Raw genomic sequence first — 21,643 nt, 5'->3', positions numbered from 1 at the left:
TCACTGTGGCTCAAGTGCTTGCTGAAGTTAGTCACTAGGAACGTATTATGTTATCTTTTTCAGTAAATATGGAATTTAGTTTCTCACTGCTGTGCTGGTGTTGAAAACTCTGAGAAGCATGGCTCAGCCACCTGTGAGAGCAACCATCCTCCTGTGATGGCTCACTTTACCAGGGCTGAGAAGCAGTTTTGTCAAAAGAGCAAGCTTTTCCTGCGCTTGATCTGTTTAAGATGTGATGCTCCACATCAAGGGAAGTGAGCCCTACTCTTACCTTATTCTAAACTAGATAGAAACCCTTTCCCTTCAGCAGCTCCCAGAAGAAAAAAGCTACATGTTCTTTGGTGTATGATACCCACCCAATCTTGTCCTTCTGGAAGAACTGAAAGTGGAATGGGTTCCTGCACTCGCATCTTGGGAAGAACATGGAATGATGTTGATTGAGTTTATAAAACCTGATGTGTCTATCTTGCTAATTCTGTTTGACTTTTCCCCCATCCAATGGCATCAAGCAAGTAAAGAACACTGAACACTAAGATCCTACACTCAATTCTATGCAAACAAGCTTGTGAACTTGTTCAATCTCCTAAGAATAGTTGTATGAATGAAACAGTCTCAAGGGGTTTTCTAGAAAGAGAGGATATACGGAGAATGATTTCCTTTTCTTTCCTTGCTGGGTTTTGCTATTCATTCTGAGAGTCCAGAAAGAAATACGGTGTTTCAAGTGCTACTGTAGTTTGGGTAGGGATCTTGTAAAAATGGTTTTGAATTCTGTTTGCCGGCAGCACCTTCTTATCTTCTTAAAAGGGTTTTGTGAGAGAATTATGCTTATTAGTACTTGTCAGATAGTGCAGTTTAAAAAAAAAAAGGTGAAAATCTTCCTGGAGAGATTTAAAAAGGGAGCTGCTATAGTTTGTTGTAGTTTGAAGTGGTAAGAGGATATCACTGTGCTGTAGAAGTAACCGTATACACCAGAGAGTTATTATTCAGATCTGTAGTTAATAAGGGTAAGTTGGAGTATAAATGAGGATAGGCATTTAATCCCTGCTAGACTTAATTTAATAAGGGAGGTAAGAGCCAGAGACTTAATGTGAAGAGGATCTGGGATTCATCCATGAGACAAAGAATTGGATTCCTGAAGTCTGTCATTCCAAAAAAAGTCACTGAATTCCTGCTGGAAGGAGTGCTTGGACTGGATCCAAATCCTAAAGATTTCATTTTAGCCAGATAGAGAACGTGTATCTTTTTTTGAACCAGTTCAAGAGACTTCTTGCGTGTTTGTACCTCTGTGTATCTGTGTTCTCATAAAGGTGTAAAACTATGTATAATTCTAAGCTCATTAGGATGTAGACTGTACCATCTTACAGACTTTATAGATACTGCTAGAGCATGAGTGTGATGCTCAATGAGACTTCTGTGTTGAGATAATAACAATCATTCTTAAGTTGATAACTGAAGGTAGGATGTTCTGGAAGGACTTCATTGTGTACCTGTAAAATGATTTTTAGTTGATTTATATCATGATGCAACTTTTAATGTCAGTATTTGTGAATTTAGTATGTGCAGATGGATATGTTTTTCTGATAAAGCTATTGAGAACTGTTTCTTTTTGTTGTCTTGCAGACCTTTGGAACGTTCCAGTGAAGATGTAGATATAATATTTACACGACTGAAAGAAGTGAAAGCCTTTGAGAAATTTCATCCAAACCTTCTCCAGCAGATATGTCTGTGTGGATATTATGAAAACCTGGAAAAAGGGATCACATGTAAGAAAGCTTCATGTAATAAATTAAGTAGATAAAGTTGACGTTGGGATGGTTTCTAGGAGATGGTTCAGAGAGCACAGTCAGTGGAATGGCTGTAAAAATGTTTACAGTCTTAGTGATGGGAGAAGGCAGGACTAAGCGCTGCTTGCTCTACAAATACAATATATGGTGCATCTATGGTAACAGGACATTATTGGATTTAGGACTCTGCCACCATTTTGTTTGAAGATCAGAAGCAGTCGTTGCACTTAAGCCTCCTTCTTTCCCTGTAAATGTATAATTGATCTCTTTAGTATAGGTACTTCGTGATGTTAGGATCGCTTATATCACTGAGGCATATCACCAATTGCGTATGGTTTCCAATCGCAACATGTTTGCAGAAGTGCATAGTGCTGTAGGGTGCAAAAGTTCTGTGCTTGCTCAGGCAATTACAGTGCCAGATAAAGCTGGACAGCTGTGCTCAGTCTGTGAAGCTCAAGTGGAAGTAAGTGATGGCCCTGACATGGAAATGTGTGAGTTGCCATAATTATACCAGGGGGGTAGCTAGTAGAGAACTTCTGTAAGTGATGTTTGGTAAAATCTGAGACCCCCTCAGATAAATCTGACATTATTTAGGTACACAGCACTAAGCTTTGCGTAGAGTAATAGGAATTCTAATGCTCTGTAATCACACTGATGGAATATCTGAGTATCAAAGTCTAGCAGTTGTTTGTCAGCCAGAACTGTTACTGAGGGCAGTTCAATGCAGATAGCATTTGAAGATTCTGAATTTCAAGGGTACATTTTTCAGAAAGTCTTTCTGTTATTATTGTTCATTTGTTAATTAAATAACAGTAAAAAAGAAGCAAACTGGGAAAGAACAAAGCAGTTCTGTGTGATTTCCCTGATTCAGTCTTTTGATCAATTTACTGAAATGTGTACTTTCCATTGTCATTGGAAATACTGTTGGACAAGTAAGTAGTCTGATATGACAAATATTTTACTGTCAGCAGTGCCTATAGCAGTACAGTAGTATGAGGGAAAATATTTGATAATGTTGCTATACTTAAACCAGTTCAAGAGGGATAGCTCTTGTTTACAATATTTCTTCTTTCCAGTATTCCGTCAGGGTGATATTGGGTCAAACTGGTATGCTGTTCTGACAGGATCGCTGGATGTGAAGGTTTCTGATACAAGCAACCACCAGGTAAAACACTGTTCATTAAAACCATCCAGTTGTAGTACAACAAAAGCTTAGGAGTTATATCAAGGTAGATAACAACGAGATGTATTGTACAGTTATCTTTTTCTCAGTGGTCCTTTTGTCTAAGGAGGCAAATCAAAAACTCAAAAAAATCAAAACCTTAGAAATGGATCGTTCCATCATATACCTCTGACACGACTCTGTGTGCCTTCACATTAGTGGTATAGCTTAGCTACCAGGCACATAAAGCATAACACTACCTCCTCAAATATAGTGTGCACCTGTCTGTATGTACAGTTGTAATTCTTTGCCTGAAGTTCAGCTGACTGGGGAAGGCTTCTTGCGGATGGTGGATTGGTGGAAACTGGAGTTCCCATTTAGCTGAGTGCAGCATTACTAGTGAATTGGGATTAGAATGCAAATCATGGCACTGGGTGAATGCTGGGTCTTTGAACTTCCTGCAGTAAAACGATAGATAAAAAAGGAACTTCTTTCATATCATTATTTTTAGCAACCTCTTCATTATACTACCTGGAGACTAGTAGAGAGTAATTAGCCTAGTTTGAGCAATTTTTCCACGTGACCCGGTTGTCATTGATATTGTCACGATTTGGGCTTTGAGACACTTTTCTGTGCAAGTCAGAAGCAATAAGGAGTATTTTCTGGTGTTTGCCAAAAGATGGCACTGCACCATTGTTAAGACCCAATACTCCTTACTGGATGAGAATTAAGTATATCCCTGTTAGCATTTTGAATGTGCAAGTTAAGAATCTGGAGTGTTGATTTGTTGCATTAGATGGAGGATTGAGCAGTTCAGCCCCTTAAGAAATGTAAATATTTTTTCTGCTCATTCAGGTTCACTGCATTTTCCTGTCAACAGGGAATTACAGAAATACAGTTCATGTAGTTCTAGTTATGGAAATTATATTCTGCAGTAATTTCTAGACTGTTCATTTCCTTCTCACGGGAACAATGAACTGAATTCTACCACTGTCTAGTTGCCATAGGATACAGCCTTGCTGCCAGAAGAAGCAGCTCATACATTTACTGTTCTAGTGCTTGATAGGTTTTGTGGGTAGGGACCTGTAAATAATATCTGAGCCCAATATTTTCTCTGGCTTTACTCCAGTTTTCTGTTTACGCTGTGTCCTTCCTGTTCCTTGCTTTTCTGCTCCTTGTCCTGACTTCAGCTCCTGTGTCTTATTCTTTTGATAGCTTAGCTCCCTGGCTGGGATAGCGCTAGTCCTTCTTGAGATTGAAATAGTTACTAACACTCCTTCCTACTGTGCTTACTGCAAACCCAGATGATGGAGGAAATGCACTGTAGCTCTGTGGACACAGCACTGATGGACTGAGTTGCTAGCATCGTCCTTCTAGCTAGGAATGGATGACCAGCACTCAAATGCCTGTCATTTGTCCTGGAGCGCATTTTCTAATAACAGCTCCAAGGAGCCAAAGCTACCTTTGCCAAGTTGAGTTTGTGATTAATTGCTCTGCTTTTTACTCTTGTGCTGTAAATAGCACTAATGCTGATGGGAAAAGTAATTCCTAATATTTGGAGGGAATTCATTTGTTAATGCCACATTGCTCACTTTGTTCCTTTAACCTGCAGCCACGTAACTAGACAGGCTGTTACCACTATTAAGAGAAACAGTGTTCTTGGGAAGCAGCTGCCTGTGATAAAGGCTGCTTGCTTCTTTGTGAAACCATGAAATCAGCAATTTGTGGTACTGCAAAACAAATACTTTCATCCTGTTTTTGGAAGATACAGCAGAGCTGATAATCAACTCTCCCAGCAAGTTCCATCTCTGTTCCACACCTGTTGAAGACCAGCTAACTCTAACCATTTGTCAGTACCAGAAATGATACCTCACCAGTCACACATGGGTAATGAACCATGTGTATTGATTCTGGAGCTCTGAATAGTCTCACTGACAGAATCTTGGTCAAGAAACAGGATGTTCCAACTTCGCTTGCAGGTTGGGTTCTCAATCATCTTGTTTTCAAAAGCACACCTTGCAGGCAGAGGTTTAAAACTGCCTATAGGGACAATGTTTTGTTCTAGTTCATACATGATGTTATCTGTTTAGAAAATAAATAGCTGTCCTCACAGAACACAGAAGCATTCTGGGGAAGGAAATAACTCACCTGCTTTACTTCCATTATTGTTTCACTAGACTGGTAGTGGTCTCTTAGCTGGCAAAAATTAGCCAAATTTCAACAGGAGCTTTTTGTTTGTTACACCTGTTTATTATACTGGCTTGTAGCTGTGGGGGTGGCTGAATGCCTCCTGGAAATTGCTAATTTCACATTCAGAACGGAGAAACTGTAGTGCACCCCGAGTCCACAATTTTAGCTCTTGTCCCTTCGTAGTTGTAGTGGACAGTCTCTCTAGGATTCTGAGCTCTGCTACTTTGGGATTTATTGAGTCTTGAAAGTTCTCTTTAATCTGGGTATCTATAGGATTTAGAAGCTTCACTCTGCTGTTTCCCAGGACTTATAAATGATGTTTTCCTGAGCCCAGAAAGCCAAACCCTATGCTTTTCCTGTGGTGTTTGTTTCCATTTAGCAATGCTCTGACCCAGAAACAAGGTCTTTATTTTTTAATATTCAGTGGATATCTTGCTCACAACAAAATGTCCTTGTTCAAGGCTAGCTTTCATTCTATTTAGTGCATGTCTTTCTCTGTCTCTTAAACCTTAATCTGCCTTTGTTGCTTGCTACTAAGTTTCCTTTGCATCTTCAACTTCTTGGATCATTTTAAGGTTAGTTTTCTGCACATATTAGTGTTACAGAAACCTGTCTAAGCTTAGAAGTTTATGATGTAGAATTGTAGAAATGCTGTGTTGTATCTCTGAGAAAGAGAGAAGCTATTCTTATTAGTTAGCTTAGTTAGATATATAATAACTAATATTAGTTAAAGTGTTTATTTGTGATCTATAACTTCTAATCTTAAGTTGTGCAAGAAGTTATAGTAGGTGACCTCCTGAGTTTTTTTGCAGCTTGAATTATCCTATAATTGTATGATGAGTATGGTGTTAATGTAAATATGACAATGATACTTTTGATTAAAAACGAAATACTGGTTCTTCTTTTAATTGGTGTTTGTTTACCTAGGGAGCTTGTCTTTCAGTGAGCCTGAGAATAAATGTGTTATATAGCGGCTAATGTGTTCTAACTCTATATGAAGCATGTTTGGATGTTGGTTGCTTTCTTCTGTTGAAAGCATAATAAGTTATTGTGCATTGTATGCTTACTAGGAGTATCTGAACTATTATTCCTACAAAGGCATGCAGTTTGCACAGGAAAATGGACCTAAATGTGTGAATGTATCAAGCTTTCAGTGAAGCTAGTGAAGTATAATTTCATACAAGTTCTTGGTGCATATAAGCTCGTTCAGACACCTGCAATTATTTACAGAAGATGTTAGTAATGCTGCTAAGGACCAACTTGAAAAATCATGTAAACAGTGTTGATGTTTACATTATCTAGGATTTCCTATTATAATAGGAGGCATTTTTCCATTTACTCATTAAAGTGTTATAATAAACATTTAGGATCTCATGGATAAATTGTTACTGTCATCTCACTTTGGAAAAACTTTTTGACTGCTTGCAGAGCTGCATTATGTCACAAGAGGGCAATGTTAGAATATATAATGAACAGTACGGGCACTGTTAAGCACTGAAACGGCTGCTTTGAAAATCATATTGAACTATTTACTGAATGCCTTGAATTTGACTAGTTCAGATTTCTCTATTAGTTATTTCTGTTCCACTGAGGCAGTAAAATATGCTAGCTGTTGATGATCATGATTTCATTCACAGTAATTTCATTTCTCATTGAAATGGGACGATACTATTATAATAAGAGATCTGACAAAATCACCCACCCAGTACATCCTGAGTGGTGGTTGGTCTGCTTTCTGTACTAACTATTCTTGAATTTTCTGGCTGTTGAATAGTCAAGAAGAGACTGAAGAGGAGGATGTGGGTTTGGTTTGTTTTTCAAGGTAGTATCACACTACCAGGTGTAGCGGTAAGTGTAATGAACTGCTTGGTTTTTACATCATTTTACTTGTAACAAATAACCTGGTGGATACTGTATTTAAAAGTTTCATAAAGATTTAGTTCAAAAATTATTCAAAAAAAAAAAATTGGCAGCCTGTTTCTGTTTAGAGATACTGCCCTCAGTTGTGAACAGCTTCTGAATGTAATTCTTATTTGGCACTGTTATCTACCAAAGTATATAGCGGTATAAGTTTCTTTTAGAGATATTACTAGTTTAGCGTTGTCTTAAAAATGCTGTTAACTGCCTCATCTTTGGTTAGGGTTTGAAGTCTACTTTGAAAATCAACAGGTTATGTAGGATGACTGTGAGTAATGTCTCAGAATAAAGCATGGAACAAATGCATGACGAAAGGATCAGTATGACATCTCTTGCAGATTCCTCAGTGTTGTGTTTCACTGGATTAGATTCAGAGACTTTTACCCTAAATGATTAAGATTTATATGCTTGTCTGATACTTGAAGAAATTTCTTGTGGGAAGAAATGAAAAGGACCAAGATCAAAGAGCATTTTAATCTGTGGTTTTGCTGTAGTCTGCTGGCTGATTGAGTGCATGCTGAGGGCCATTGATAATTTGTCTGTGTTTGGAGGATTTTTTTTTTAAATGTCAAGATTTTAGATTTTAAAAAGAGACCAAACTACTAAACACAGGGTACTGACTTCACAAACAATTAGCCTTTTTTAGTAAAGCTTTGAAGGAGGAGCTATGAGTGCTTGGGTAGTACAGCAGTTTCAGCTGTAGGAAAATGCAGAGGGCTGAGGATCAAAAGCCAAACAAGTTAGTGGTGTTGCTGGAAAAAATGACCATGAAGAAAGTGATACAAGTGTCTGTGTAAGAAAGGGAAGAATTTCCTGGGTGTCTGAAGCTGAGGATAAAGGAGGTATGTGATAAGATGAAGTGGAAATAAGGGAAGGGATTTCAAGATGACAGTCCTTGCAATACTATGTTCTGAATGTAAATGTAAAATTGAATTTCAGGGATAACCTGCAAGAAACTGAGATGTAGGTTTTTACTGCAGTCTGTAGTGTAGTGTAAATATGCTGGAGCAGACTTAAGCCATCTGTTTAAGCATGAGAACTGCTCTACCTTCTGTAATGGAGATGGGGTGGACAAACAAGCTTAGGTGAGAAGCCAGGTGTTTTAGTCTGTGCTGAGCTCCACAGCATTGTGGTTATTTTGATTTATCTTAGCTTATGTAAAGGCAATATAGAAAAATAATTTTGTTAGTCTGCCAGATACCCTAGGAAAAAGACTGAGCTGTTGCAGATAATTTGTAGGATCAAATGGGAATGTATGGAAATAATTTTATTACAGTACAGTTAATCTGATCTCCAATTACTTTAATTAGGAACTAGAGGAGTACTTGTTCCCAGTCTTTCTAGGAGTATGATGATTGTTTTAAGCAAATAACTTTGTTTGTAAAGAGGATGGCCTAATGTGTGTTGTCACACTGCAGTTCTTCTGTGGAAGGATATTGCTGCATTATCATTAAAAGAAGTGGATAATGATTTCCTTTCTGAATCAGGACTGAAACACATTCCAGTGGAGGCTATGGAACAGGAAGATCACTTCATAGAAAATTTAATTTACTTTCATGTATATCCTTTGGTTTCTCTGTTATTTTCTGTTATAAAGGAATTTTTTTGCTGAAGACATGCTGAGCTGTGTCAAAGTAATAGTAAGCAAATGTCCAAAATGCTGGCTTTTGTAGATTTCCTGTTAAACATAGAGATGGTATGGAGTCCTGGAGGGACACGGTGCAGAAGTGAGATAAAGGTAAAAAGCATGGGAAAATGATGAAATTTAAAAACAAAACAAAACACAACCTCAACAGTATAGTGGAAATGCTGAGTCACAGCTTGAACCAGTGATTGAGCACCTGGTTGGCAGGGCCAACCCAGAGGAGCTCAGGTGTATGCAGTGTCCCTGAGAGACTGGAAGGGGTGGAGCCAGGATCCACCACTTCCCAGACCTCATTTAAGGGTTGGCAGTGGAGGCAAGGGTATCTTGCTGGAGATCCCTGTGTACCTGTGGCCTTCCTAAGGTAGTTGCTTTACTTCTCTGCTCACAGTGGTTGCATTTGAGTAAATCTTCACTTGTCGTAGTCTGGGATCTTACTGCCCTGCAGTCATTGCTGTGCTGTCTATCTCATTACAACCAGATCGATCAATTTCCTTTTAAATGCAAAATATTATTAATATTAACTTAAACTTCATTAAAAAAAAAACACACAACACTACAGCAAAAACTCCTCACTCTACCTCTTTCTTGCTAACACCAGTTAATTTTTTTTATTTTCTTTGTTTCTGTCTTATACCATGACTTTGCTCAGAGTGCAAGAGTTTTGTATGCCAGGTTGGAAAACAGGGTCATGAGTCAGGAGAAGAACATGCAGGGATATGTCTTATGATGGAGCAGGGAGTAGTGCAGAACCTTAAATTACTAATTCTTAGCTGTAGGATGCTTGGACAAAATCTTTAATGATTTATAGTGATTTGGGTTGAGATGGGGAGATGGCTGACATCAACTTTTTTGCTGTGTATCTTATCTGCCAGTGATAGTGAAGCTGAATGTACAGTCAGCCTGTGATTTAAACAGTACCACTTTTACAGTGCGTTCAGAGGACAGAGCAATGGAAGCAATCTCATGTTTTTAAGTCCTTAATACTGCTTTTGAAATAATGCAGTGAATTTTAGCTGGCTACCAGCAGCTAGAACCCCCTGCTGCTTCTGGGATTACAGAGGGAAACAGCAAACTGAGTTTTGAGCTGCTGGCAATCCTCCTGAAGTCTACACTGAACAGCAGGAGGTGCTTGAGTGTAAGGTTAACAGGTGTAATAGGAAATGCACACCTGATTCCCCAGGAGGCTGGAGATGTGTAAACCAAGGGCAGAGAGAAAACATATCACTGAAGCCTAGAAGGCGGCAGGTGGGCTTGCTCCTTAGTTGGTTGAGGAACTGCATCTCTGTGGAATGAGATGATGGCTGGAGGAAAAAGAAAAAAGAAAAAACTTGATAGAAGCCTGAACTTTTCTTTAATGAAGATGGGCAGGACTGTTCCACCTCCTTCACCTAATGCCTTTCAATGTTAATTTATTTCTAAGGCTGAACAGCTGCCTAATCAGATGTTCTCTTAGAATGTGGTTCCTTAACCAGTGTGTCTACTTTGCTTTATTCTGGATGTATATTTTCTAAAATTGTAAAGGAACAAAAAAGTGAAGGTTTTCTATGGAGTTACTTGAGGGGATGGAGGCAGGGGAAAGGATGAAGAGAGTGAGAAAGAAGTTTAGAGATGTACACATGACTTAAAATCCACCTAATAGAAACTGTTGGGTTATTCTGCCCTGAACAGATGTAGTCTATCTGAACTCTCTCAATGAAGTTGAGCGTAATTTTAGTGTATGGCCTGTATTGTAGGCTATCTGTAGGGGCATCCATTTCTTATGTACTCGTTGCAAATATTCTTCAAACAGTGCCTGTTCGTATTTGCCTTCCTTGAAAGTGTGTTTCTGGTAGCTGGTAAATTCTTCCTGGATCTTTTGTAAACAGACTTGATTTTGTTTTCTTGAGCAGATAATTTCGTATGGTAGTATCTGTGCAAGAGCAATTTGATGTGGTTCAGGGAACTGGACTATTATGGACATTTGTCTTTGTAATGCAATTATAAAGCCACAAACTTGATCTTAATAACATTTGCCTATTACCACTTATTAGATACTTGAAAGGAAAAAATGCAATTTTTAAGCACAGAAAATGATGCTGAAATACACTTAGGTATCTCTCCTGACTTATCATCCAAGATGGAGTAGATGGAAGGACAACATTTTCTGCTTCCCTTTTTGTAGCCATTATGTGAATCTTACATTTTAGAATTAATCTACATTTTTAATGACGTATCAAGTAAAATTAGCATATTTTTGTTGATGTATTTGTCTAAATGCTGGTACTATTTCCTTAGAAAACTGCAGCTTATATCTGTTTAGAGTTTTAATACTGCTTCTATTTTTGTTTTTAAATTACTGAGAAGACAGTTAAGGTCCAGCTTAGGAAGAGATTTATGTGCCCATCTACAGAGTGGTGCTCAGGAACACAGCCACTTGAAAGCATAGAATAGGGCATGTATCTAAAGATCTTTATTCATTAAGGCATTTAATTTCTAGTAGTCTAAAGTTTTTGCCTGCAGGACCTCTTCATTTATACTGGAACTGTCACATAGGAATTCCTGGCCAATAGATTTGAATTTGACATCTTTCCATTGCATGAATGGCATGTGCTCGTATAGGCTTTTTGAAGTGACCTTTACTGAGTGCTTAGGATCATTCCAATTACTCTAGGCTTATTCCAGGATGTTTTCAAACTTAATACTTTTCTTGAAATACCTGAATTATGTGAAATTGATTTTTTTTAGTCAACTGGCAAATCATACTGAATGGAAGAGTTTGTTGTAATAAAAATTATTACTAAGAAAATGTTAGTCAAATTTTCTTTTTGATGAAGGTAAGGTATATAGGGCAGAAATTTTTGTTCTGAGATTGCCTTATTGATACCACTTAACTTCTGATCACCTCTGATATTTCTAAAGGATTGTGTCATCAGGGCAGTTTTCAAATGATACTTAAAGACAGATAAACAGAGATCATAACTTTCTTCCAGAGGTGAAGGTGGTTGCTTGCAGCCAGGTATTTCTCATCCAACTGGTGGTCATAGAAAACAGAAGTTCTACTTGCTTCCACGCTGAAGCTTTGTGTGCTACTAATCATAGACTCACTCGGTTGGAAAAGACCTTAAAGATCATAGAGTCCAATCATGACCTAACCATGCTACCTGTACAACCCTCTTAGTTTAGTACTCCTAATTTTTTAAAAGAAAATTGCTAAGAAATGTTAAGGTGGTGCTGTTAGCAAATGTGATGTTAATTTTCCAGGATTTAAGGGTCTTAAATATGTCCTTTCCTTTTTTAATTCAAAGGATGCTGTAACAATATGCACCCTGGGAATAGGAACTGCTTTTGGAGAGTCCATTCTGGATAACACTCCTCGCCATGCTACCATTGTTACCAGAGAATATAGCGAGCTCCTTCGAATTGAGCAGAAGGACTTCAAAGCACTTTGGGAGGTAAATTCAGATTTATTTAATTCTTCCTGTGTTCCTGATGAAATACAGGCACACATGTAGTCTAAGCATAGGAATAATGCTTTAAAATTAGTTTGGACAAAAAGAAAAGTCTTCTAAATTCTTCTGACTGTGTGATTATGCACTGCAGTATTGCTTTCATACAGGCTTCTACATTCATTTCTTATTTCATTTCTTCTAATGAAGTAACTTGGGAATGTCCAGTGGAATTTGTATACATGCTACAGGTGTTGCTGTCTTAAACTCAAATTTGCTGTTGTTGCCTGCATTTGCAAAGAGTGTACCCATACTATACGCTGGTGTTTTAAATTACTCTGCTTTACTCTGGTCTCATCAGCAGCCATAAGGAGTTCAAAATAGGCAGATGGATAAAATCACTTCAAGTCATCAATTGCATCTGAGTTCACTTAAAAACTTTTCCTTCTAGAGGACATACAGCTGAAGTTCTTTATTCTTTATTCTGTGTGTATTTTGGTATTTGTGCTGAGAAAACTCCCATTAACACATAGCTGTGCTAAGTGAATGGATTTAAATTAGTTTGTTTTTGTAAGCGTTACGCTTAACTGGAAGAATATTCCAGGGATTGCAAGGTATGCTGTTGGCTTGGCCTGTGCTGTACTACACTTGTATTGCCTGTTCTAAATGGCAACCATGCAAGTTGAGGTGTTCCACAGAACTGTCAGATGGTAAAAATGGTGTCTGGAAGATGCAGCTCTATGGATGCAACTATATTTAAGAAATAGATACTGATTATGACACTTTATCTGCAGAAGCAGTGTTATAGTTCTGTGCCCTGGCTTTACAAGTTTCAATACACTATTTTATTTATTAATCTATTTTAACATGTTTTAGAAATTTCTTGTATAGATGGTGCTTTACAGTGTCCTGATGTAAGATAATAAATCCAATCAGAGGTTTCTTAAGTAAAAAAAAAGCTTTTTTTCTTTAAATTCACTTTTAAGTGATATAAGCAAAGTTCTTTCTGTTATGTATATGATTTTCCTATCAAGTGTTTAGAGACAGTTTCCTGTCAGAAATATTGGGGGAGTAAAGGATAAGTTCCTGGGTTTAAAATCCTGAATTTAAAAGTACGCCTAAAGCTGTTATAAAAATGCCTACATCAATCATTTGCTCCTTGATCACTAATATATTGTTTCTAATAATTTTACTGATTTGATGAGGTTTTTTGATGATGCTCTTGAAAAGGTCACATGTTGAAAGCGTTGGGAGCTATCATGGGGAGCTTTAGCAAAATTGTTTTAAATTCCAAATTTTATGAAACTTTAGAACTTATAGAATAGTCACAGATACTGCAGGTGTCAGTCAGAGACCACAGGAAAGCTTTATGGTGCTACTTTTCATTTGCAGTGAAGTGTTTCATGTTTGTGATTTATTTCAGCGAGTCTGGCACTTTGCTTTTAGTGAGAATGCAAAATTAGGCACCCAAAATAACTCTACTGGTTAGTCTGAGGTAGAGAACAGTGTAATTCACTTTTTCATTTGATTTAAGGGTAGTATTTAGTACCTTGGCAACTACTAATCCCAAAGACTACCTAAAGTGCAGTTCAGGTATGATGAACAGTGTGTTCAAAACAGACAAAATGATTTGAGAAAATTCCTCTGAATATATATTAGCAATGAAAGTAGTAGCAATAATATGTTCTTATCCTTTGGTAGTATCTCTAAAGCAAATAATTTTTCTCTAAGGAAGCTTTTATGTTATGTATTTTTGTGTTCTGTGTTGTTCAGTGTGACTTATCAAAGATAAATCAATCTCAGGATTTGATAAAGTCCGTATGGGGAACTGATTAGTAATACCATTCTGGTAACTTAAAATATATCTTAATGAAAATGCTCATGCAGTGAGGAATGGACCACAGACATTTATTATCAGTGGTACAATGGGAAAAATGGAACAAGGCAACAATGTCAGTATCATTACAGTATAGATAAAGCAGAAACTGAAGTCTTGTACATATGCATTTCAGCTCTTGTGTAATGAGAATTTAATTGCAGAGAAAAGTAGCTTCCCCATAACCAAAATAATGTAGTACTGCAGTTTAAGAACAAACTAAATAAACGGTTGGTCTGTAATTCTTACCTTTGTTACTATTATGAATATAGAATTTCTATGATCAATAAGTGCAAAAATTGTTATTAAGGGTGATTGTCTTTCATGTTTGTTTTGTTCCTTTTGGTTAAGAGAAAAATTGAAAATTATTTGCTGACTATAGACTTGTGGCAAACCATAACTACATGTGAGTTATGAGGCTGCAATTATTAAAAAAAAATAGATTATTAGGAAGTGAATATAAGCTTGGAAAATGAATAAGTGTATACTGATATTCAGTATTGAGATTTAGTTACTGTGCAGCTGACCAGAAATGATAGGACTAGGAGTTATGAGCTACCTTCCTTGATAATAAACATTTCTTAAGGCTAGGGCCTAATTGATGAGAATCCCACTTGCAACAAATGTTTTTTTTTTTGCTATGACAAATCTGGGCAGCTCCCTGGAAGAGAAAATTGCATTCATACTGCTTATGAGGCTTTTGGTATAAGTTCTAAAGCTGGGTTGTAAGAGGGAGAGAGATCTACTAAAATATTCATAAATTTCAAAATTTATGAATATCTCTACAACATTGTTTAATGAATTTACAGACTTTAAAGCGAAAAGCAGAAATAGGAAAGTGATCTTTTTCTGTATTAGCTGCATTGCTTTAAGAAACTGTATTTGTATTCATGTGTTTAACAGACCAGATGTGGCTTGTTAACATATTTAATGTACAAAATGCGGTAGGATGTAGTGATTTCTGACTTAGAGTGCAATTACAATGGGGTTTATATCTGAAAGACTGCTATTTCTAAGTGACTCTTCTTTATCAGTTTCCTTTTGTCAATTTTATAAACTTAAGTAGTTTTTGTGGAAAAGATAGGATATTCTTTATCAAAAACAATCAGCTGCCTTCTGTGATACACAGAGCCACATACTCAGCTCTTTACAGAAAGATTTTCTACAATCTCCCTCTTTAGGAGTCAGGGAATGCCAGTCTAAACAAATAATACTGTCCCAATAACAGCAATTACCATTTAAAATGGCCTAGTCTTCTCTCTAGTGGCTATATCCATTTAAGTAGCATCCTGTTCAGGAACATCTGTTGAACTTCTGAGCTTACTCATCCTTGGAGACTTATTTTTCTATCCACAGCTGCTAGAACAGATTGGAGATGATGAAATCTGTGGTTAGGTTTTCACACAGCCAAATGCTGTCCTGAGGAAAGGAGTACGAGGAGGGTGTGGAAATCACGGGTGTCAGATCTTGGTGTGCCACCTGCCCCTGGTGTTCATTTCTGAGGATCTGTAGCAACTGCTACAAGCACTGTAGATGTGAATGGTCCTCCATGACTGTGTAAGGAGAATGTACTCTCTGTGATAAGAATGTGTTTTCTCTCTTTTGCATCACTGAGTGCAGTATTAACTACCTTGCCCCAAACCACAGGGGTGGTTACATCCAAAAATAAACATAAATGCAGAAGATTGCACCCAAGGAGTTCTGGTCAGGCACACCCTGATGGGTCAATGGCTTCTCCACCCTCTTGTAGCTTTAATATTTTAAACAGGGTGGGAGCAAAGTTATTGTATTTGAACAGTGTTATTGTTGCAAAAGTTCTCTGTAGTTCATCCTTAAGCTTTGTCCTTTCATGCAATTGCAAAGTGATTCAAGCCCAGACAGGAAGGGAGTGAATCTGCTGAGAGGTGACTTATTTTTAGAGGTCTTTCTTACCACAGTGAATTACTCAGGCTTCCTTGAATAACATACAAATAACCAATTTCCTTTTGCGTGGAATAAGATTCAGTCAGAAGTTACTGAATGTGCTCTGAGAAACACTTGATCTTCAGTAAATGAAGAGCAACTACTACCTTGGTATGCAGTAACTTTGGAGAGGGGGAGTCTTGGCTCCTGTAAGGTCAGAATGAATATTTTAATTCTTTTTTTCTTTGTAACCACCAACACTTAAACATCTCATTGTCTGGTTAACAGTAGTGTAATTTGCTTCCTTCTGACTGAAAATTCAGTAGCCCTCAACAGGCTTCAGTGGTCTGAAACAACAGCTTTGGGGAGAAACTGCTTTCTTATCTTTATATTCTGAACATTATAAATGTTAGTGTTTAATGAGCTAGTTTAAAGCAGATGGTCTGTCAGAACAGAATAAATGTTTAAAATAGCTTCAATGGAATGCTGTTTGTTAGGAAATAGCTGGTCACTGCATACATGTGATTTAAATGCTGTATACAGTCAGACTTCTGAGTAAGGTTTAAGTTCAACAGAATTGAGGCTGTAGCTCTCAGTGCATTTCCATACAGTATCAGTTTGTTTTTTGAAACTGTTTCTAATTAATACAGTAGGAATTATGAAGGCACTGTAAAAATAAATTAATGAAAATAAACAGGCAAATTTTTCATTTTTTAAATCCATTTGTCTGTGCCGTAAGTGCATTATTTATCACTGTATGTTACTGAGTCACATACAAGGCAATGCAGTAGGCAGCATTTCATAGAGGCAGCCTTTTCCTTGCCTTAGGCTACTGAGAATATATGTCACATTGTTACAGGAGGGAGTTCTCTCTGGTAGACTTCTGATTACTTGGACATTTTTAAAGAGTACTAGGAATCTCATGTAAGTATCAACACTTCATAATGCACCTATCACCACTTCAGTGTTCCGTATCAGGAATTCTTTCCATCTCATAGAGTGAGAAATTTGTTAGGATGTGAGAAATTTGGTACTGGAAAAGAGGGGCAATGGGGTGATTGGGAATGAATCCAAGAAATAAGATAGATTATAATAAGATGAATGCCTAGCCAGACAAACTCTCAGATTTATTTTGCTGTACTACTGTCAGTATGTTGTCTAGAAATCAGTTGCAGAAGTCTTTGCAAAAACTTAGTGATTTCATGTAGGCAAGTATAGCAGGGACAAAGCTGTAGTTAATAAACTGAAGGCAGTTGAGCTTTACAGAATGGGTGATTGTGTCATTTAAAATAGTGAAGTGCTTGCAGACCCACAAAAGTATAAGAAAATAGTTGTGAAACATCCGGCTTTTTGTCTGCTTCACGTTGTGCTCTCCACTGACTACTCAAACTCTACCTTGATTATTCATCTCTCTAATGCAGTTTTATTTGAGAAATGTGAAAGATCAGATTGTAGTAGCTTGTCTTTAGACCGTAGCTGGAACACTGTTCATTGAACTCTCAAATAACCGTCTTGTCAGAATAAGGAAGAACTTTTCCATAGCATTGGACAGGGAATGCAACATGGAATTAAGATGTGGAAGGACTCAGGCGTGTATTGTTGTCTTGTGCTGTCTGCAAATGTTTGGCTGCTGAGAGATTCAAATTTGTATGCAAAGAAGCAGAGCCAGTGTGTTAGACATTGAAATATGAAGTGATGATAGGCAAACAGATAGTTTTCCTAGACTAACACATGGAAGGGGGGAGGAATATGAAAAATCCTCCCTCCTGGGTTTAGAATAGGACAGTGAACACAGAATTGGCAAGATATGAGCAAAGGTTTGTAAGTAACTAACATTCCACCTTCATACCTTCTGTGTTAATACTGGTAAAAACATGGAGTGAGTAGTAAGGAAAGATTCCAAAATTGTCAGTTTACAAAGATAACTTGTGAAATTGCACTCCTAGTTTTACTGCTGCAAAGTGAGTATATTTCAAATGAAGACAGTACAACTGCCTTGACATGCATGAAGCTAAGTGGGAGCAGAGCCCTGCCTTTAATACTGTTGTTTTGTTGCCTTTCATTACCTTTGTAGTAAACTCCTAGGATCTTCCCTTTTGTTTTCCTTTGTCAAACATTTATATTATTAACAAGTTGTCTGGAAGAGCAGATTTAAATGATTATGGAATGGTATTCTATCCTCAGTAGTTAAATTTACAACAGAAGTAGTGCTTGCATTTCAAAATACCAACTTTGGTACATTACTTGATGTGTATAAAAGAAAATGCAGACTTCAGTGATCACTTCTTATGACCCTATCTTATAAGGTAGCCTCCTGGTTTGTTGATGGTGTACAGCTTCTGCAAAAGATAAAGGGGATCCAGTCTGAAGTTGGCAAATTTCCCTTTCCTTGCCCTTTGTTTAAGGTGACTTAGGCACTCAAGATACTCCTTAAGCAGTGGAAAATGCTGTAAATTAACAAGTTGACTGGAAAGACCTGAGCCTTCCTCATAGTTCTCTGCAACAAGCCTTCCTGGTTCTTGTTCTTGAATGTCATCTGTTTGCACTTCAGTGTCCCTCTTCCTATTTCTGTTTCGGTTAAAACATTTTGTGGCTGCGTCATTAATGTTCCATTTGGAGACAAAAGCTTTGTAGAACAGTGTTTTCTTATCCTTAACTAGTGTGGCATTTCTCATGGATAAAATTGTGTCTCTGTAGTAATGCCCATCAGCTTGAAGCCCGTGATGCCAGATATTGTGCAAATATATGGTTACTCTTGCTTACATCGCTTGTGAATGTTTATCTTTATTAGCACTTCAAAAGAGTCTTAAGTCATACTGCAGAGACCTTGACTTTTTAGAGATTCCTCCCTGGGAAAAGAGCAAATAGACTAACATGCTTGCTGGATTTCTCTTCCTGCTAAGTAATGCATTTAATGGCTTTCTCATTTTTTTCAATTTTATTTCTAACCATAATAAAATATGGACTCATCCAGTTTTCAAGTAAAGTCAGTATTTTGATTAATTCCTAAAATATTTAAATTTCAGAAGAGCAAGCTGCAGTGTATATACTTAAGCTCTGCAGATACTTTTGAGGCTGTAATTTTTTTTTTCTTGGAAGCATTACTGCCAAACTTGTGTTTTCTATAACCAGCTTTTTTATTAGCAAAGCAACTGCTTTTCATCCTCAGCAGATTGTATTATTAAATGTGGTATCTCTAAGCTTGGTATGCTAAACAGGGGAAAGTCATGTATTGCAACACTACTGGAAGCCTATGAATATTATTTCAGGGAGCAAACTTAGGTACTTTCATTAGTCCATTTTTATTATGTAACCCTGTCTTTCAGAAGAATCATATTTGAACCTGTAAAACAGTTCTTTCATTGTTTTTTGGTCAAATATACATTTTAACTATTGATTGTCTTGTTCTTACCTGTCACAGGAAAAAAATGAGTAACACTTTGTATGTAGCTGTGTGAATATAATCTATTATCTATATCTTTCATGGATATATTACTGCATTAAATTCTCATTCAATGTGTCAAACTTCTGTGTTAAATTGCCTGGGGCTTTCAACTGCACTTGTTGTTGGCAGGGTACTTTATTGCCTTTAGAATGGATACCAAAATGAACGACTGTACATGGCTTTGCTCATAATTCTTAACTTCAGGGTTTCACACTGTTCCTCAAGCATGAGGGTGACGTGGATGATTTGATCTTGGAGACTGATTCTTTTTGATCTTCTAGTCAGCCTTATCTCAGTCCTTCACTTCTTTACTTCCTCACACAGAACATAAATCTATTGCCTCTCCTGAGGTCACTTGGTTTCTGCAGGTTCTTGAGAAAGCAGAAATCCCTTAGTAGTTTTGTTTTAGCAATTAATTCTAGTCATTTATGTTGCTTTACTGCAATGGATATGGTTGTGTGTTCCTCCAAGATGTTTCTTTAAAATGCACGCTTGCATGCAGCATTTGAATAGGTGCTTTCTGCTTGTACTGTATAGGGGAGGTAAGGTAAATAAAGTAATGCCATTCATTAGATCAGTGAATGTGTTTTAACATTTGTTTTTAAAATTCATTTGCTTAAAGGTGTTGGCATTTGTTAAAAACAATAAGATCTGTAGTGGTAGAAGATCTTGTGTAAATTAGCACATGTTGAAAGCAAGGAAGTTATATTTTACTCTTTTTCTCTGACAGTTTAGTTAATAAAAAAGCTTGTGGATGCAAACTATTTCACTTACATAGCAACTACAATACAACCTGCGAGACCTGCTTATTACAATGTGAATGTCTCTTCTTAAGGAGGCGCTCTCTTGAGTGAGCATTCAACACCTTAAAACACAAAATAAGCTAAAACACTAAAAATATCTATTAGTTTTAGGGTTTAATGAATGGCCCCAAAAAGAAACAGACTTTTACTTGCCTTAGAATAGTTCTAATAGATGTCTTTCATTCTCCTGGACATAATCAGAGCTGTAAGGTTCAGCATCTGCCCTTTGGCTTAAACTGTATCCTCCCCTCTTTTCATCCACGGTGAGACATTACCTTACTGAAGTCAATGAACGTTATGGGTCTTCAGCCCAGGTAATTACTAATTTCTTCTCATCGTGTAGGATGCAGTGCAGGCTGTTTAAATTCTTTACCCTTTTTCCCTTCTGTGATCATTTTTATCCAGTGACATATCTGATGTGATGTGAGAGCTTGGCATCACTGAAATTATTTGGTGGTTTGGTAGCTGGGGGCATTTAACAAAATGGTCAGCTCAGTAGTTGTGCTGAGGTAAGTTGTATCAAAGTGTTAGAAACTCTTGGCATCTTGAAGATGCGCTTAGAAGTGAGAATATAAAGCACTACTGACTGGATGTGGAATATCTCCTCTGGCAGAAAATAACAATTAGAGGACCCAGCCTTTCATTTGTGCTGGTTATGGCCAGTACTGGGTGAGGAGAAAGAGAAAATAAATAAAAATATCTGCTCTCAAATCAATCCTTGTTTCAGTCTGAACAGTGGAACTCGAGCAATTAGAGTTCATGGGGTTAGTGTGTGTGTTGCTGTAATTCCATTTTTTTTTCCTGTGAGCTACAAAATTCCTAGAAATATATCCAGTAGTAGTGTAAAAGTATCAGGTCTGAAACATCCTCTGATGGGACTGCTGGTCCCCTTAAATGCTTAAATCTTGTGGGAATTTATGGAGCAACCTGCTTGTGTGGATGTATTTATATACTGCTTTGGTGAGTGGTTGTTTATATAACAAATGTTCATAAACAGCACATAGAAAGACAAAGGGGCATGTAAAAGCATATCACCCTGTATTTTTATAATCTGTAAAGAAGTGGATGTTCACAGAATGTGTTTATATCTATTATTGCTGTTTCGTGCTGTTGTTGAATTCAGTGGTTTATAAGAACGTGTAAATTTGTACCATGCTGTCAGTGATGTGGTGCTGAAAGCTCTGTTCCTTTTTCCTTCATCTCATTTTGATTACATAATGCCACTAATGTGTTTTTTTCCCTGAACTCTTAAAATAGTTTCTTAGTTACATTTCAAAAGCAAAAATGAAAAAAATGTGAAACTTCCAAATAAAGGCTTACACTCCAAGTATCTTCTGATTTTTTTATTTGTTCATTTTAGATTACATTACAAAAATTCTCTTCTAATACATGGTACTTGGCTCTAAACCAGGCTTGTATGCCGTGTGTTTGAGGGTGATAAATAATCAGCATTTAAAATGAAACCTTGCCATCTTGCATTTAGTACTTACTGAT

The 21,643-nt window shown here is 37.1% G+C and overlaps 1 protein-coding gene across 8 annotated transcripts in view; it reads left to right on the top strand.

Annotated features, from left to right (window-relative positions):
• Positions 1–21,643, top strand: part of RAPGEF4 (Rap guanine nucleotide exchange factor 4) — a 144,586-nt gene that overhangs the window by 8,404 nt on the left and 114,539 nt on the right. For 4 of the 8 annotated variants that reach the window (XR_005861769.2, XR_005861770.2, XM_025152579.3 and 1 more), the window contains exons 2-4: positions 1,621–1,763; positions 2,861–2,949; positions 11,983–12,129. Coding sequence is in view for 5 of the 8 variants with exons in the window: in XM_025152579.3 (XP_025008347.1) it covers positions 1,621–1,763; positions 2,861–2,949; positions 11,983–12,129 (379 nt within the window). In the remaining 3 variants the exon portion in view is untranslated. Of the gene's footprint in view, positions 1–1,620; positions 1,764–2,860; positions 2,950–7,722; positions 7,896–11,982; positions 12,130–16,022; positions 16,116–21,643 lie in introns of those variants that run through there. The other 4 variants (XM_025152580.3, XM_040704339.1, XM_025152583.3 and 1 more) reach the window with 4 other exon arrangements.

This window comes from Gallus gallus, chromosome 7 (genome assembly GCF_016699485.2).
Source record: "Gallus gallus isolate bGalGal1 chromosome 7, bGalGal1.mat.broiler.GRCg7b, whole genome shotgun sequence".
Classification (NCBI taxonomy): domain Eukaryota; kingdom Metazoa; phylum Chordata; class Aves; order Galliformes; family Phasianidae; genus Gallus; species Gallus gallus.
The sequence above is the reverse complement of the archived record's forward strand: the minus strand, read 5'-3'. Positions and strand labels throughout refer to the sequence as shown.